The sequence below is a fragment of the Trichoderma harzianum genome (assembly GCF_003025095.1).
Source record: "Trichoderma harzianum CBS 226.95 unplaced genomic scaffold M431scaffold_12, whole genome shotgun sequence".
NCBI classification, from domain to species: domain Eukaryota; kingdom Fungi; phylum Ascomycota; class Sordariomycetes; order Hypocreales; family Hypocreaceae; genus Trichoderma; species Trichoderma harzianum.
The window spans coordinates 878,907-894,591 of NW_020209260.1; the positions used below are offsets into that span (position 1 = coordinate 878,907).

General features: G+C 47.5%; 7 protein-coding genes across 7 annotated transcripts; 3 read left to right on the plus strand and 4 right to left on the minus strand.

The window, feature by feature from the left end:
• The first annotated feature begins 493 nt into the window (after window positions 1-493).
• On the plus strand, window positions 494-3,757 carry M431DRAFT_150271 (glycoside hydrolase family 2 protein). Its single transcript, XM_024912812.1, has 4 exons — window positions 494-833; window positions 961-1,041; window positions 1,107-1,336; window positions 1,393-3,757. Exons 1-4 carry the CDS (start codon window positions 625-627, stop codon window positions 3,699-3,701), a joined length of 2,829 nt encoding a protein of 942 aa, XP_024771017.1. The 5' UTR covers window positions 494-624; the 3' UTR covers window positions 3,702-3,757.
• Window positions 3,758-3,795: 38 nt separating this feature from the next.
• Window positions 3,796-4,569, minus strand: M431DRAFT_523205 (hypothetical protein; the record flags this gene model as incomplete). Its single annotated transcript, XM_024920531.1, has 3 exons — window positions 3,796-4,011; window positions 4,089-4,419; window positions 4,524-4,569. 3 exons carry the CDS (start codon window positions 4,567-4,569, stop codon window positions 3,843-3,845), a joined length of 546 nt encoding a protein of 181 aa, XP_024771018.1. The 3' UTR covers window positions 3,796-3,842.
• Window positions 4,570-5,635: 1,066 nt separating this feature from the next.
• M431DRAFT_485190 (hypothetical protein) lies at window positions 5,636-6,124 on the plus strand (the record flags this gene model as incomplete). Its single annotated transcript, XM_024916260.1, has 1 exon — window positions 5,636-6,124. The coding sequence occupies one exon, from the start codon at window positions 5,636-5,638 to the stop codon at window positions 6,122-6,124; it is 489 nt and encodes a 162-aa protein (XP_024771019.1).
• A 967-nt stretch (window positions 6,125-7,091) lies between these two features.
• On the plus strand, window positions 7,092-8,600 carry M431DRAFT_19365 (hypothetical protein; the record flags this gene model as incomplete). The annotated part of the gene is made up of 1 exon (XM_024913227.1): window positions 7,092-8,600. One exon carries the CDS (start codon window positions 7,092-7,094, stop codon window positions 8,550-8,552), a length of 1,461 nt encoding a protein of 486 aa, XP_024771020.1. The 3' UTR covers window positions 8,553-8,600.
• Window positions 8,601-8,809: 209 nt separating this feature from the next.
• Window positions 8,810-10,871, minus strand: M431DRAFT_485192 (hypothetical protein; the record flags this gene model as incomplete). Its single annotated transcript, XM_024916261.1, has 3 exons — window positions 8,810-8,997; window positions 9,068-10,195; window positions 10,292-10,871. 3 exons carry the CDS (start codon window positions 10,869-10,871, stop codon window positions 8,810-8,812), a joined length of 1,896 nt encoding a protein of 631 aa, XP_024771021.1.
• A 353-nt stretch (window positions 10,872-11,224) lies between these two features.
• On the minus strand, window positions 11,225-11,653 carry M431DRAFT_485193 (hypothetical protein; the record flags this gene model as incomplete). Its single annotated transcript, XM_024916262.1, has 1 exon — window positions 11,225-11,653. The coding sequence occupies one exon, from the start codon at window positions 11,651-11,653 to the stop codon at window positions 11,225-11,227; it is 429 nt and encodes a 142-aa protein (XP_024771022.1).
• Window positions 11,654-14,335: 2,682 nt separating this feature from the next.
• On the minus strand, window positions 14,336-15,358 carry M431DRAFT_94024 (hypothetical protein; the record flags this gene model as incomplete). The annotated part of the gene is made up of 2 exons (XM_024924544.1): window positions 14,336-14,850; window positions 14,938-15,358. 2 exons carry the CDS (start codon window positions 15,356-15,358, stop codon window positions 14,336-14,338), a joined length of 936 nt encoding a protein of 311 aa, XP_024771023.1.
• Window positions 15,359-15,685: the final 327 nt, after the last annotated feature.

Genomic DNA, 15,685 nt, shown 5'->3' on the forward strand with positions numbered 1-15,685 from the left:
TTCTAGACACCCCAAATAATGGAGCTCAGCATTCCCGATGTTATCTCCAGTTGGAGCGCTTCATTTCCAACCTAACTGTACGGGGGAACTGGTAGTTTCCGCGATGGGGCTCATCTGCATGAAGTTTCAAAAATCCCTTGCCCAGGCAAGATCGCGATTGGTGACACGAGGAATCGTGGGGAAACCTCTGCCGGGAGAAGCGGCATTTCAGAGTCCGGGGGTCATGCCATGGTTTCCCAACCCAATGAAGTCATTCGCATCCCCCCAGAGGCAACCTGCGATGACCAACACAAATCACTACTACATCGGGTGATCGACACAGTTATGACTGCATTTGCCGTTTTACAGGACGTGAGCCGTGTAACAATGACCGAGCTTTGTTCCGGACCCCTCATTGATGTCTCACACGAGGCAAGCATGGTTGAGAATTTAGACATAAAAGCGGCAAGGAATGGCGGCAGGAAGGGAGGATTGCGCCTTTCATTCGGTGGCCTTTTGAAGACGTCTCGCAAGTGTGTCCAGCTGGAGCTCAGCTGATGGCCTCTGTAACTTTTACGATTCCATTGCCATCAGAGGAAATATTCAACTATTGCCAAACACAAGAGGAAGCCTCGCGTCTCAGTCATGAGATCCATGAGGGCTCTCTTTACCGCGCTCAGCATATTTGCGGGCGCGGCAGTGGCCACCACAGAAAGTACTGGCAAAGCATCAATTCACGATCTTGCTTTACAGAAATGGACTGTGACGAATGAATACGGCAACATCACCGTGCCGGGCAAGTTCCCTTCGCAGGCTCATCTAGATCTTCATGCAGCTGGTGTGATTGGTGAGTCGAGACATAGCATACGATTGCCTACTTTGGATTATACTAACGGGGAAACGCATAGATGAACCGTGAGATTTCCTTCTTAATGGCTTGTATGGTCAATTGAAGAGGCGAGACTGACGTGATGATACTAGGAACGATGGCTTAAATGACTTTGACCTGCGATGGATTGCGGCTCAGAACTGGACATATACCAGCAAGCCAATTAGCGGACTGTGAGTTTACCTATGTTTAGTAGACGATGAATTAACCAGAACAAATATGCTAACAGTGAGTCTAGGAGTAAACATTCGGACATAGCTACGTGGCTAGTGTTTGATGGCTTAGATACATATGCAACGGTCAAGTTCTGTGACCACATTGTTGGAACACCAGATAACCAGTTCCGACAATGGTTTTATGATGTCTCGTCTGCTCTTGCTAGCTGCAAGAGTGACCCTGTTCTCAGCATCAACTTTGGCAGCGTGCCTCGCATCATCAATGCCATCAACGCAAGCGATGAAGTCCAGCGTAAGCCATATAATCACTCATCTCGAGGAAACTGTGTTAACTCTGGGATTGCATAGACTGGCCTGCTTCGGTGGTTTATCCATTCGAGTATCCAAACCGGCAATGGGTCCGCAAGGAACAGAATGACTTTGGTTGGGATTGGGGCCCAGCCTTTTCTCCCGTAGGACCTTGGCAGCCGGGCCGCATTGTCCAGCTTAGCAAAGGCGGCGAATTGTACTCTCTCAACACCGACATTGACATCTTCCGCAAAGGCCAGTTCAACAACTTTGCTCCTGACCAGACTGCTCCGTGGGTGGTGAACGCGAGTCTCGATTTCTTGGGAACCCTTCCAAAGCATGCCTCCATGTCGGTCATCATTACTGATGCCAGTGACAGCCGCTCAGTATTGTACTCGGGCAAACTGGAGGGAGTGACACAGTCCGACATGACCGTCACTGGTTCTGTGACAATAGATGCCCACAAACCCAAGCTGTGGTGGCCTCGAGACATGGGCAATCAGCAGCTATACAACATAACAGTCTCTGTCAGCAGCGCAGGGTCTAAGACACCTATTCTTGTCTCTCAGCGGCGTGTTGGTTTCCGAGCCATCTTGTTTAGCTCAGGAAATATTACAGATGCCCAAATCGCCAGCGGCATCACCCCTGGAAACAACTGGCATTTTGAGATCAATGGCCATGAGTTTTACGCCAAGGGTGCCAATCTGATCCCTCCCGATGCTTTCTGGCCACGAGTCACTTCGGATAGAATGAATCGCCTATTCGACTCAGTTGAATCGCAGAACTTCAACATGCTACGCGTGTGGTCCTCGGGTACATACTTGCCCGACTGGATCTACGACATTGCTGATGAGCGCGGTGTATTGCTTTGGAGCGAGTTCCAGTTCAGTGATACCTTGTATCCAGACAGCGATGATTTCAAGGCCAATGTTGTTGGTGAGATTACTTACAACGTCCGTCGGTTGAACCACCATGCTTCTTTGGCATGCTGGATGGGTGGCAATGAGTTTGAGAACTTGATGCTGCCCATAGCTCAGGGCGCCGATCCTGCAACTTACCCATACGTCCTAGGCCAGTATGAGAACCTCTTCATTACTACGCTTTTCAATGTTTTGGCTGCAAACAGCCACTCTATCTCGTACAGTCCTTGCAGTGCAAACAATGGCTGGCTGGAGATTGATCTTGATCTTCCCGTGCCTATTGTTGAGCGGTATTACAACACTACCAGCGGTCACATCTACGGCGACACCGACTTTTACAATTACGACACATCAGTTTCTTTTGATACTTCTGCATACCCAGTTGGCCGCTTCGCCAACGAGTTTGGTTTTATCAGCATGCCCAGCATTCAGACGTGGCAACAGGCCGTTGATCCTGAAGAACTCTCCTTCAACTCGACAACGGTCATTCTAAGAAACCATCACTACCCAGCTGGTGGACTGACTAGAAATATTCACAACAGCACTTTAGGCCAAGTCGAAATGACGCTGGCTGTTGAGCGGTACTATCCGACCCCGGACAAGACCGATCCAGTGGCCAATTTTAGCTCCTGGTGCCACGCTACTCAGCTGTTCCAAGCAGACATGTACAAATCTGAGATTCAATTCTACAGACGTGGCAGTGGCTTGCCAGAGAGACAACTTGGCTCTCTGTATTGGCAGCTCAACGATATTTGGCAAGCCCCGACCTGGGCTGGTCTAGAGTACGACGGACGCTGGAAGGTGTTACCATATGTTTCTCGCAGGACTTACGAGCATGTCATTGCATCTGCTTTCTGGAACTATACGGCCAATGAGTTGGAAATTTGGGTGACGTCTGATCTCTGGGAGCCTGTGGCTGGCGAAGTATCTTTGACTTGGGTTGATCTGAAGGGCAAGCCTATTGCCAACAACGCGGGAATGACGAAATCGACCAAGTTTAACGTGGGCGCCATCAACACCACACAGATCATCACAGCCAACATACAGTCGGATCTTAAGATCCCGGATACTAGTGACGCTGTTTTGGTCATTGAACTTACAGCCCACGGCAAGCTCCCCAACGCAGCTAGCAGCAAGACGACAACCTTTACTCACCACAACCACTTCCTTCCCGTGTGGCCAAATCAAGCCAAGGTGTCAGATCCCAAGCTACACTTGTCATACAACAAGTCTACAAAGAAGTTCACTGTGGAAGCTACAGCTGGTGTATCTCTCTATACTTGGCTGACGCACCCAGCTGGTGTTTTGGGCTTCTTCGACGACAATGCATTTGTTTTGAGGCCTGGCGAGAAGAAGGAGGTTGGATTTACTCTTCAGCAAGACACTACGGGTGGGAAGTGGACTGAACAGGTGACGGTGGAGAGCTTGTGGGATTTGACCACGCCATGATTAGTTGAGATAATGGTATAGGTTTAACAGATTATATGACTATCATCCTTGTGCGCAAATTAGGTGACTTGCTATGACGATGGCAGTGACAATGGTAAACATGTGTTGTAAAAACTCTATGCTGCTCTATCTGCTTAAAATCTATTGCCCTGGTGCTGTCTTTGAAGTGTATACTGTCTCCGAATCGCCCGACTGTGATTTAAACGTAATGGTTTCATCTTCGTTGATGATAATCTCCGTCACTTTACCCTCATCTTCCTCTCTCAAGATATGTTGCTTAAATCCAGCCGTCTCTTCCATCTCATACAACCTATTAGTCGTCGCCTTCGCAACAGCTACCGTCGCTAGGGTAGCAAGTACGACTAAAACAGGACCACCCGAGATCACTGCAATCTCGGCCAAGAGCATCCCAGCCTCTCAGGTGAAACGCCCTTCTCAATGGCATCAAACGCGCCGCGAAAGTTTTGCGGGTTGCTGTAGTAGAGCGTCTTCATGTCTTGGCTATACCAGGAGATGAACCACCAATCGCGGCCTGTGGTGAAGAAACCGGTGTTGTATTCAACTTTGAGAGATTCAGTGGAGGAGTCGCTGGCGGGTATGGCGGCCCATTCTTTGCGGTGCTTGTAGACGTCGCTGTATTTGTGGATGAGGGAGATGCTGACGATGGGGTTGGAGGTGTTGTTGCGGATAGAGACGGAGGCGGTGCGCTTGGTTGTTTCTATGGCTGTGGTGATAATTAGATGAGATATATGACTTTATGAGATTCAATTTGCTTTACAATTTGCTTTGCGATTAAGAGGTATCTGATGGGAACAGATTGACCGCATTTATAATTTTCGTTGTTGTCTCCATGTAAGTTACAATACATCCAGCCGCCGTCTCTGGCTGCGTGTCTCAGTTGCCCAAGCAGTCACATTATGATATCATGAAGCCACACCTGAAGTCTCACCATAGCCATGACGAGATCTCCATTAAGGCCCCATGCCTGCAAGATATTGCTAGTAAAGAGCACCTATTGGTGGAAACATGAGAGGGCGTTTCTCTGCGTTAACAAGGGTTTTGTTTGTGTGGTTGGGGGAGGCTTCAAGACAGAAGCTGAAAACTAGACAGCGAAAGCTCCACTTGCTTAACTTCATCCGATTAGTAGAGATGCAAGATGTTGGCACGGGCCGGTCAGACCCTGGAACTATATTTGCGATTGGTAAAGGGGACTTGTAGGTAGTACAAGTGCCGAAATCATAAATCTAGACCCTGTTGTATCTGAAGTGATCTAGTTGACGGCTTAGTCTCGCGAGCAGAGCGTGATCTAAGGCTGTGGAACTACGGAACATGTCTAATGAGTGAGGCATAACAATGCCAGCTTTCAAAATCCTTTGTGAATATGAAAGACTTGCATCAGATGAGCTGAACGAGCCTCCAGAGCTGACGGCAAGCCACTAGCACGGTCGTTGTCTTTGTCACATTTATACAGTTCATAGTACTGACAGTTCAGAGGCTATCAGCCTACGAATACGTCTTTATAAATAAATTCGCTCCACTCTATCCGGCTTTGAGTTATGCATAATTTATAGCACAGTACTTCAATGTTTCCAGGCTTCTGTGCTTTTGTTACCTTTAAAACTACAATTCTTTTCTTTGAAGATAAACAGAACTACTAGCGAACAATCTTTGTTTTGTAGAATGTGTGTATTTGTTCAGACTCCCGGTGAATTATGGTTGTCAGGTCATCAAAGGAGAAAAGCTCTCTTTCAAAGGCATTATGTTCAGCCATTGTTACAGTAACGCCTTTTCTGTTCGTCCATTCCTATGATCCCATCGACTTAAAAAGCGAGAACCGACGCATATAGGCCATAAGTAAACTGCATATTGGTCTCTCGACTACTCTTCAAACCAGATCGATCGCAGGATATCCCATTCCTAGTTATCTTCCCACTATGGCTCTATTGAAACCTCAACCTACTACTCGCCCTCGAGGTGACTCCGTCAGCTCTGATTCGTCTTTCCGCTCTGCAATTTCTTTTCATTCCGACACCTCTTATCAGTCTGCTAGCTCTTTCGTAGCTGTTGGGTTTGCCGAAGCCGTTGAGCCTCCCGGATTTGCTACGTCTCCTGGCAACAATGGTCCTACAACTCATGGTCGACGTAACTCTACTACCTCACCGAGCTCTACTGACTCTGGCGTTTACATGAGCTCTGGAACTCCTTTGCATTCCGACAATACCGCTGGCCCATCTAACTCTAATCCGAGCTCTTCCATTCCCTCTGCTAGTTCTACTAGCTCTGTACACCTACATCATACCGAATCTACTAACTCTAACCCATCCGCTGACTCTGACAGCCCCAGTGTTTCTACTACCTCCAGCACCACCAAAGATGACGCAGGAAATCAGCAGAGCCGAAATGAGGGAGCTCACTCAGACTGAGAATATGCAGAATCCGCCAAGCCGTACATGATTACAAATTGAGTGATCCTGCAGCTCAAGGGAAGTTATTTAACAAAAACTAGTTTACTACTGAGGGCTAGGCGGTGGCTTCGCGCATGGTGTTTACACAACGGCAAGTATCTATCCTATGATATGTGCGATTATTTCTTGGAGGTGGTTCAGGAAATTTATCTTTCGTTTTGGATAGAGAAATCTGGAAAAATAGATTGTTGAATTAATGAATTGACCGATAAGAATTTTAAGCAATTGTATTCACTTGTCATATTTTTTCCCTTTTTGATCGTATTGACAATTCAACGTCTGTAGTCGTAAGGACGTGCCGGCGTAATTTTAGGGCCATGCGGAACCAATAGACGAAGTATATTTCCATTTACGTGGTCAATTCTTGCTACCATACCCGGTTAATTATTTATAATGACTTATTCAGCCATTTGCAATTCTCTATTTTAATATGATTGGTTGCTAGCAAGAGGTTTATGCTACAAACGCCGCGCAATACCTCGCTCTATACAACGGGTACGATTAGTAGCGAAACGTCAGCGCCCCCAACGGTTAAATACGATATATGGGTCGTGGAAATCCTCCACGCAAGCGATGCTGGAATTAGCTGCAACTAGCTTTTAGTGACTTATAACGATGGATCGAGCTGACGAAATGGCCTACGAAGTGGCATACGAACTCCCCGGCTTCGGCTTCGGCTCCGGCTCCGGCTCGAGGAGTTTGAGTTTCGTAAACTTCAAGTATAAGACTAGAAACTGGTATCTATTCCTTGCGAGATTCAATCACCAGAACCATATATACCCTTCATTAATTAAGCAATCGAATGCTTCTGAATTTCATCAGAATTTAAGACTTCTGACATACCGCACACTCATCGTTGGCCGTTTCAAAGCAGCCTATACCTTTCATAATTAGAAACTCGTCTATAAGTCAGAGATACTCCACCATGCTCATCAAGCAAACCACATCGGCATTCTTTAGTCAACTCGACGAACTAATTCGTTCCGAAAATGACGGCAAATCTAGCTCGGCCTCTGTTTTGGCCAAGCTTGGGACGCCTTGTGCCTCGGTTGCTATTATGGAAGACGGCGTCATATCGTCCCACTGCTTCTCAGCTGGACTAGAAAACACAGAGACTGTTTTTCAAGCTTGCAGTATATCGAAACCAACATTTGCGGTTGCATTGCTGAAGCTCGTTGACGAGGGCAAGATTACACTCGACACCCGCATTGGCGATGTACTACCACAAGATGTATTAAATGCCTTGACAAAAGACACTTCTGCTGCCGAGAGCTCTGCCGTCAAGGGAATTACCATTTCACAACTTCTAAGCCATACTTCTGGCCTCTCTCAAGGTGGCTTCCCCGGTTATTCTGTCTTGGACGATTCTCGAATTCCAACACTGCGCGAAGTTTTATCCGGAGCGAATCCTGTCAACACTCTGGATGTGCACTTGCAAGGGTTCCCTGGCCAGTCGTACTCTTACTCAGGCGGCGGTTTCGCAGTACTTCAACTTGTCTTTGAGACCATCACCAAGAAAGATTTCGCCACGGCAATGCATGATATCCTACTAGGACCTTTGGGAATGACGAGATCCTCATTCCACCCGTTACCGACTCAAGAGAAGAATGCAGCCAAATGCCATTGGAATGGCTATACTCCCTGCGAAGATGCTCAGCGAGTCAACCCTGAACAAGCTGCTGCAGGTTTATGGACTACACCAAGTGACCTCTTGAAGCTTGTCAGAGCTGTACAACAGTCTCTCCAACGTTCCGACAACACTGGCTTTCTTCGACAAGAAACAGCTAAGAGTATGCTGACAGTAGTGAAATCAGATGTCGCTCTCTCATGGTTTATTCCTGGAGACCTGAAGACTGTCTTTAGCCACGGCGGTAGCAATTGGCCAGGCTTTAGAACTTATGTTGCTGGATACGCCGATCTTCCGGGGGCAGCCAAGGTAAAGATACCAGAAAACTGCGGCATCTCCATCATGACGAACGCCGTTGAGGGAGACATTGTGGTATGGAAACTACTTCAGGCTATTGCGTATTTGAAGAAATGGCCAGAGATCCCTTTGCCGCTAGGTTATACAAGAGTCCTGCCATTCAGAGCCCACAGAGGCGAAACCGGCACGCAGTGGAAGCGTTGGTTGGGTAAGTGGACATGTGGTGAAAAGGGTTGGAGCATTGAAGCCAATGAAAGTGGGAACCCGACGATTCGATATGGCCAATTGTCACCCTTCCCATTGGTATCAGCAGCAATGTCGGCTACGATTAGGGATGGCAAAACACAAGCTACTAACCTGATGGTAAGCGGACTAGACGTTCTGGTATACTTTTGTGAAGACGATACAATCGAGATAGTCAAGGGAAGGGGTCAGCAAACTACCAAGTTGACTAGGGCATGAGTTTGTCTACGCACAATTTTCTAAATGTAGAGGTATATTATACGAACGCGCCTGTTTGCATATATTCAAAATTTTTTAATTCTGATGCATTTGTCTATTCATGCTAATTATTGATTCGAGCATCAACATGAGTTTGATTGCCAACTCTTAAGTGATATTTACCCCCTTTTCATCCAGTTTTCCTGTCCCAACAACAAACTACACCATTGGCAACACCCATCACGAGAAAAGCAATCATTCGAGAATCAAGCTCTTCCTCATTGACCACCAACGCGAACCTGCCAGCCAGTGTGTGAAATTCCGATTTTGCTCTCTAATAGCTTGAGGAGAAAAATGCTAGATGAGTCAATCGCAAAGAGGAGTGAGTGGCCATCGTTACTCTGCCGCGCCTCAAACTTGCCATTTGGCGAGATGATCTCTATTCGGTCATAGTTATGCGTTAATTCTGTAGATGTCGTCAGCTTGCTAACAGTGCCAGTTTTGGGAAGGGGTTGAAAAGTCGATCAGAAACACACTGGGGGTCGTTTGGGGGTCCGGGTTAAGACTGACCATGTAATTGTTGAGACGGGGAATACTGGCTATCAAGTCTTGATGCTTGGAGAAGAAGGGGTCTTGATATGTAAAGGGTTGGGCTCCAGGAAATATGAAGCGGTTTGGCTGACAGATGTCTATTAGGCTCATCTCGGCAGGCCTCAGATCATCCATCATCTGTCGGAGGTTGTAAAAGAAGCCTTTCTTCGCGGTCTCGGTATCGGAGCTGTCACTGTCGCCGTATTCCCAGCATTGTTCAGATTTGTCGTCAGACGCGCAACTCGTTCTACCCAAATAAAACCCTCCACCTTGACGGACAGACAACGAGTATTTCTCTGTCAAATACTTGTCGTACGGCTTGTGCTCTGCATAATCCCAGTTTTGGTGTGGGAACTCGGCAGCGACCGCGGCAGTAACCCACAAGCGCTGCTCAATCCTGACTTCTTGCCCTTCGAAATAGACACCACAAGAATAGCCGGGGTGAATATCTACCTTGGCATACTTGATACCTTGGCCGATATAAACTTCCATCCCATTGCTCTGGTCATCCCAGGACTGTAGAGGCTCACTCGGAGGGACTCCCGCCTGGATATGGAGCACACGGCTGCTGTCGTCATTTGTAAGATCAGCTGTCGCATCACTAAGCCACTCTCCCTTGAGCAATTGTAGGCGGTAGTTGTCTTCTTTCCGAGCAACCGGTTCATACATGTAACGAGGAGCTAGACGCTTAAGGACATCCAGGAAGAATTGAGCCACTACATTGCGGCGAATTGCAATGACACCACTCTTATTGTTGACGTCCTCGGGTCGCACCCAATTCCAATTGAAGCCTGAAACATTCGGCACTCTATTGTGGTTGATGGCGCCGATATAGTTAAGCGTGGCGATTGCTTGTTCGGATGAGGAAGGAGATGATAGAGGGTTACCGGAGCTGTCTCTGGGCGGATTCACCACCTCCCCCGTTGCTGTCATGTACAGAGACGGGTCATGGTTGGGATTTGCGACAGCCGAGACGGCGAGGGGCGGAAAGCTGTGTCTATGGGCAAATTGTAAATACCCGTCGAAGAGACAATGTACCAGGCAACCACCAGCTTTTGTTTTCATATCCATGCCTGGAAAATTGACATCATCTCGCGGTTCGGTGGGCATCCAGTCGAGACGGAGCTGCTAAAGACTGAAATCTGTATCAGACAGATTTTCCAGCGCACGCATGAATTGAAACTTGGCGTCTGGGTGATTGTTGAAATAAGGGTCGTCGAGGTTTCGGCTGAGATTGCTCAGGACGAGATCGACGGTGCACGAAGCTGCCCACGGTTTATCGCTGGGCTGCTTCCAAATATTCCAGCTGCCTGAATATCCCCACTTCACAGGATCGTTTTCAATGACAGTAATATCTGAATAGTACATGTTGAAATCGACACTGCGGAGGTTTTGACCCAAGTTGACAATGGACAAGTCTCTTGGGTTAACGTTTCGCGGTATCCCTATCCGCATCTTGATGCCAACTTGGAAAAGGGCATTAGTGCAGGCGGTTATTCTTGGGTCATCATAAGGGGTGCCTTTGGGGATATCAAACGGGCTGATGCCGCCAGTCTGCTTCATCAATTCTTCCAGGGTGATTGGGTCCTCCAGGTCACCGGTCGTCGGGTTTACCAGGTAGCATAGATACTTGACTTCCTGGCGTGCTTGATCTATAAATTGTACCATGCCAGGATTTATGCTAGCCTGCGTTGTAGCCACGACAAAGTCGCAGCCAAGGTTGGTGAGATTGCTTGATGCGCTATCCATGATTTGGTAGAAATAAAAGGAAAAGGAGAATTGGCTCTAAGCGTGATGTGTGATGTAGTAATTGTAATAGAGGAGATTGGTATGAGGAGAAGGGAGGGAACAGCAATTGTGATGCCTGTGACATGGCCTGATTGCCAATTTTATAGTTCGATTTTACTCTCCGTACGAGATGCGCCAGTCAGCCTACGTCTGTTGCATAGTATTGAACGCCTTTCGATGACCGCGCTCAAACAAACTATCTCATACCAAGTGGGACGACTCAATATGGACTCCAGCCTCTATTTGCTGGATGATACGCTGACAATTAACGCTCATGCAAGCTGAGAGCTGAATCTCCTCCACAATTTGAAGTCTCATTGCCTTGAACCGTTCTTCAGCTGGCCTTTTTCGAGCGGATGATTTCCCGATGAAGACGTAGAGCACTCGCTCTGCAGGACGCGAAGCCGCGGCCGTCTACCAATCATTTCGTCCAGCAGAACCCTGTCCTGAATTTCTGTGCAGCGCTGAGCCAAGACCTGCCGCAGCAGCGGGGTTGGAGGGGCGAGGCGATGCGGTTTGTGAGTTAAAGCTTCCTGGTTGTTGGGCCATTGGGTCGGCATTGGCGTATAAAGAATGGCAATCAAAAGATAGATTGTATGTATCAACAGCCTATAGGAACGTTGAAGTACATCTTCGGCGTTGGTTGAGCCGTAATTGAGCTCAATACTAGTCATGATGAAGAATAGTGGCATCCTCCCGGCCACCAGCCAGCGGAGACAAATCCATAGCCATTCAGTTTTCATGTCCTGGGATAGCGAACTTGTGGGCCTGCGTATATTTAGGCGCGTGTTAGTATTAAATACAAGGCCATATGTACCGTGTAGGTGACTTAGAGCCTATAGATGCAGTACAGAATCTTATGGTTGAGCCAAAGTGTTAACGCTAGAAATGCGTTCACTAACCCAGCCGTCGTCGCATCCCATAAGACCAATCTTCAAGGATTTTTGGTGTACAGATAATTAAAGGAGTATTAAACGTTTGGTTGTATTCCAACAACATATTGAGACTTGTTACTAGTTACAATCTGTGAATCCTAGTGAGTGTAAAGAAAGAAAATAACAGCAGACTGACAATCACTTGACAATCACGTCCAATTATAGATACATTGCAGCGAAGCATATGTTACATTATTGGTGTTCATCTATCTATTTATCTCAATTATCCCGGATGCCTTTGCACAGGGAATGTGGAAAGGATATCCTAACGGTCGAGCTATTTCGTCTACGGCACGATATAAGTTGTCGGGGCTCTGCAATGGCAAGCCACATACATGTAAGCCCAACACTATCCGTAAATCCTCCTTAGGGAAGGGAGCAGAGAATGGATTCCATGGGTTCACAGAAGTATCTAATAGATCAAAAGGGATATAGATATTGGGCCTTTAGAGTTACCGCGCTCGACCCAGCCGGGACAGCCATCTGCTGTCTTATAGATCAGCTCTCAGCTGCTTTTCAACTCGCATCCACGATACGAGGCTAGGTTGGCAGTCTCGCGCTAACTGATACAAATCTCCGCGCTTATACGTAGTCACTTCAAGTAATAAGCAGTCAGCAGGAAAATTGAAGTCTTGTACAAGTAAGTCAGATTCCATGTCCGCTCTTTTGGCTCTTCCACGTAACCACGTTGCGCTCTAATCAAATCTCCTTGATAACTCACTAATCTCTCATACACGACGGCAGCAATGCTAAAGGCTAGCATCTCATCCGCGAGTCAATAGCCAGATGCGATTCCCACTTTTGCCCGCTGCCATCGCAACCAGTTTGCCAAAAAGAGTAAAATAGTGAAATAAGAGGCGCAGCTAAGCTCTCCTTCGCTCCACTACGCCATCGATCCAACAGCAGAGCTAAGCAGTCGGCAACATCACTAACGATGAAGCAGCTCTAGAGATGAAACTCGACCCCGGAATCCGCTGTGCTGGCATTTCCGGAACGGTTTCATTGATAGTAGATGGCAAAACTCTAAAATGATAAGAGTTGTGGTGATTGCATGCCGAATAACCGCCCCGAGACGACCGGTGGAGTCTTCAAACACTTTGTCAGATGAGCGGGCGCTCCGCTGTAACAATAGAGCCAAAGTTGATAAATTCCAAATCAACGAAAATATAATCATTAGACAGGCATATCGTTATGGGCAAATGATCTCTCTCTGAGAATGAGACTCCTTTCAATGTTTGCCCAGAGTTTAAACATCTCCACTATGCACGCTGTAATTTCTACAACTCCACAAAGCACCCATTTTACACCATGCTTATGTCTAACCGTGAAATACAGAGATTCCGAAAGAGGAAGCAGGTGCGCTTTCAAAATTAAATATATTGGAAGGATACACGATGACATCTGAAACAGCTGGGCAGCGGAACTAGACCAATACTGAAAAGTGCTGACCTCTCTTGGTATCCTGTAACAGGCAAAGTATCAGACGATCATAGAGACGCCCAACGGATTGTTGATAACCATAGGAGGCACCAGACTCGCAATTGCGCCATCAGCATAACAAGGCTGATAGCTTGTGAGACACGATTGCCTACATAACAGTTTAGAATAGAAAGGCAAAAGGTGCATCAAACCGACATTAGCTGCCCTGCATCTGCGTGACTATTCCAGTCACCCTAGTAAAAACTCGGAAAGACTACCAATTCCACAGCAACACAGAATTTGTCTTGTCATGCAGCTTTGCCCAGGCTCCATATTACTACATAGAATGCTGCTAATTATGGACACAAATGCAGTAATTCGTCTATAGCCCACATGGCCTCGTCTTGGCCACCAAAATAGTTCAGCGGTGGAGCAGCGCGGTTTGCAAATAGGATCGAGGCTTTGTAAACAGAAAAATAAACACCTACCGACTAAACGAAATGTTCAAAAGCCCTGGCTGCGCTGACTTGCTTGCGCCGAATCTGAGACCATTCTTCAACTCTCAAACACTGGTTGCTTATCAGTAGAGACAACAACCATTTCAACAGTGAGGCAGATTACTTATTGTTTCCAGTATCACCTTCAACCAACACTCGAATATCAGTAATTTCTGCGTACAGCATGCAGGGGGCACTGCCCTAGCCATGTAATCAGGCCAGGGTCGATACTACGGGCCGTTTCCAGGTAGCTATTCCACGTGGAGTTGCTGCTGGCGTTTCGAGTACAGTAGCATTCATCATCAGTGCAGAATTTTTTCTATTTACTGGCAAGGATTGAGACAATCCAGCGGTATCCGTACTCCACAAAGCGCGAACAAGACCAACGAAAAAAAAAAAAAGAATCGCCCACGGGCAACTACATGAATTATTAAAGATATGGTATCAAGCATGATGTCCAACACGAACTGCACACAAAACTGTAAAGTCGTAGAAATCGTAATAGTAAACCCCCCAACTCCTCTCTAATCGCCCGTATCGAATTGTTCTTTTTTCTCCCGGCCGTATTCGGCAATCAAGCTGGCAGTTCCATGGGCTCATCTGGGGTATGTTTCTTTACTGATTCGAATTCGGTCGAACCAGGTACCTCATGGACGGGTAGGACATCGTCTGGGCTGTGTGGCGTTGAGGGATGATGCACCAGGGGAGTTGCCGACGTCTTTGGCTCAACGGGAGTGTAGTCCATCTCGTGAATTCCCGTGTCCCTGCGGCCTCTCCGTCTGCGGAGGAAGAAGAAGGCCAAGATGCCGATGGCGGCTGCACCGCCTAAAGAGCCACCCACGGCGCCACCAATAACGCCGCCGTTCGATTTGCTGCCACTTGATGCTGGAGTTGTCTCAGCTGGGGGTGAAGTAGAAGTAGAAGTGGGAGTGGATGTTCCTGTTCCTGTCCCTGTTCCAGTACCAGTGTTTGTAGGAGACGAAGAAGGCGTTGTTGACGTCGACATTGTCGTCGGGGGTGCTGTTGTTGAGCTCGTGCTAGACGTAGACTTTTGAGCTACACCGATGGTTGTGAGTGCCGTCGGAGTGCCTGTCAACAGCTGTCAGTAACTACAACATTCGCTCATCTTGATTGAAGGTAAAACACTCCAGTGAGGAGCATCACATCATCTCATACCTGGAAAGAAAACCACAGCGTTTTGGTCACTGCATATATCTTCATTCTGCGATAGGTCGATATTCTGTTGGTTAACGCACCAGTACACATCCTGCTTTGTGTTTGTGCACTTCTCCATGCCCTCGCCACCACCAACATTGTCCACGTCGGGAGTTCCGCAAAACGACGGGCAAGAAGAGCTCCTAAAGGTCTTGTCCGTGCAACTTCCGCGCACAAACTCGCTGGCACCGGGCTTCTGCAGCTCGTCTCCCGTAGCCTGGCAGATGCCATTGGACAAGCACGCATAGCCAGTACCGCAGCAGACGGAATTGTCTGTGCTGTCAGTACACGGGACATCACCAGGAGCAGGAGTGCCGTCGGGGTAGTAGCAGAGGGCGTTGGCCCGGGCAGCCAAGATGATGAGCAGAGCTAGAGAACGCATTTTCTTTTTCTCTGAAGACGACAGTGTTTCCACACTGTAAAGATGAACAAAGTGGTTATGAAATGGCAATCCTCCTATTCAGTGTCTCCAATAGCATGCTGAGCCCAGCCCAGACAGTGGAAGATGAGTGGGAACAAGCAGCAACAACAACGAATCAACTATGCCCAAAGAAGAGAAGAGGAAGAAGATCAGAAGGGAAAAAGAAGGAGAAAGCAAAGTAGAAGACGGGGAGATGAAGCTACTGCATAATATGGACAGTCATACGAGTGAGCTGCAGCGGAATGGACTGGAAACAGCAGCAGCAGCACTATGCGATAAGCTGAGGAT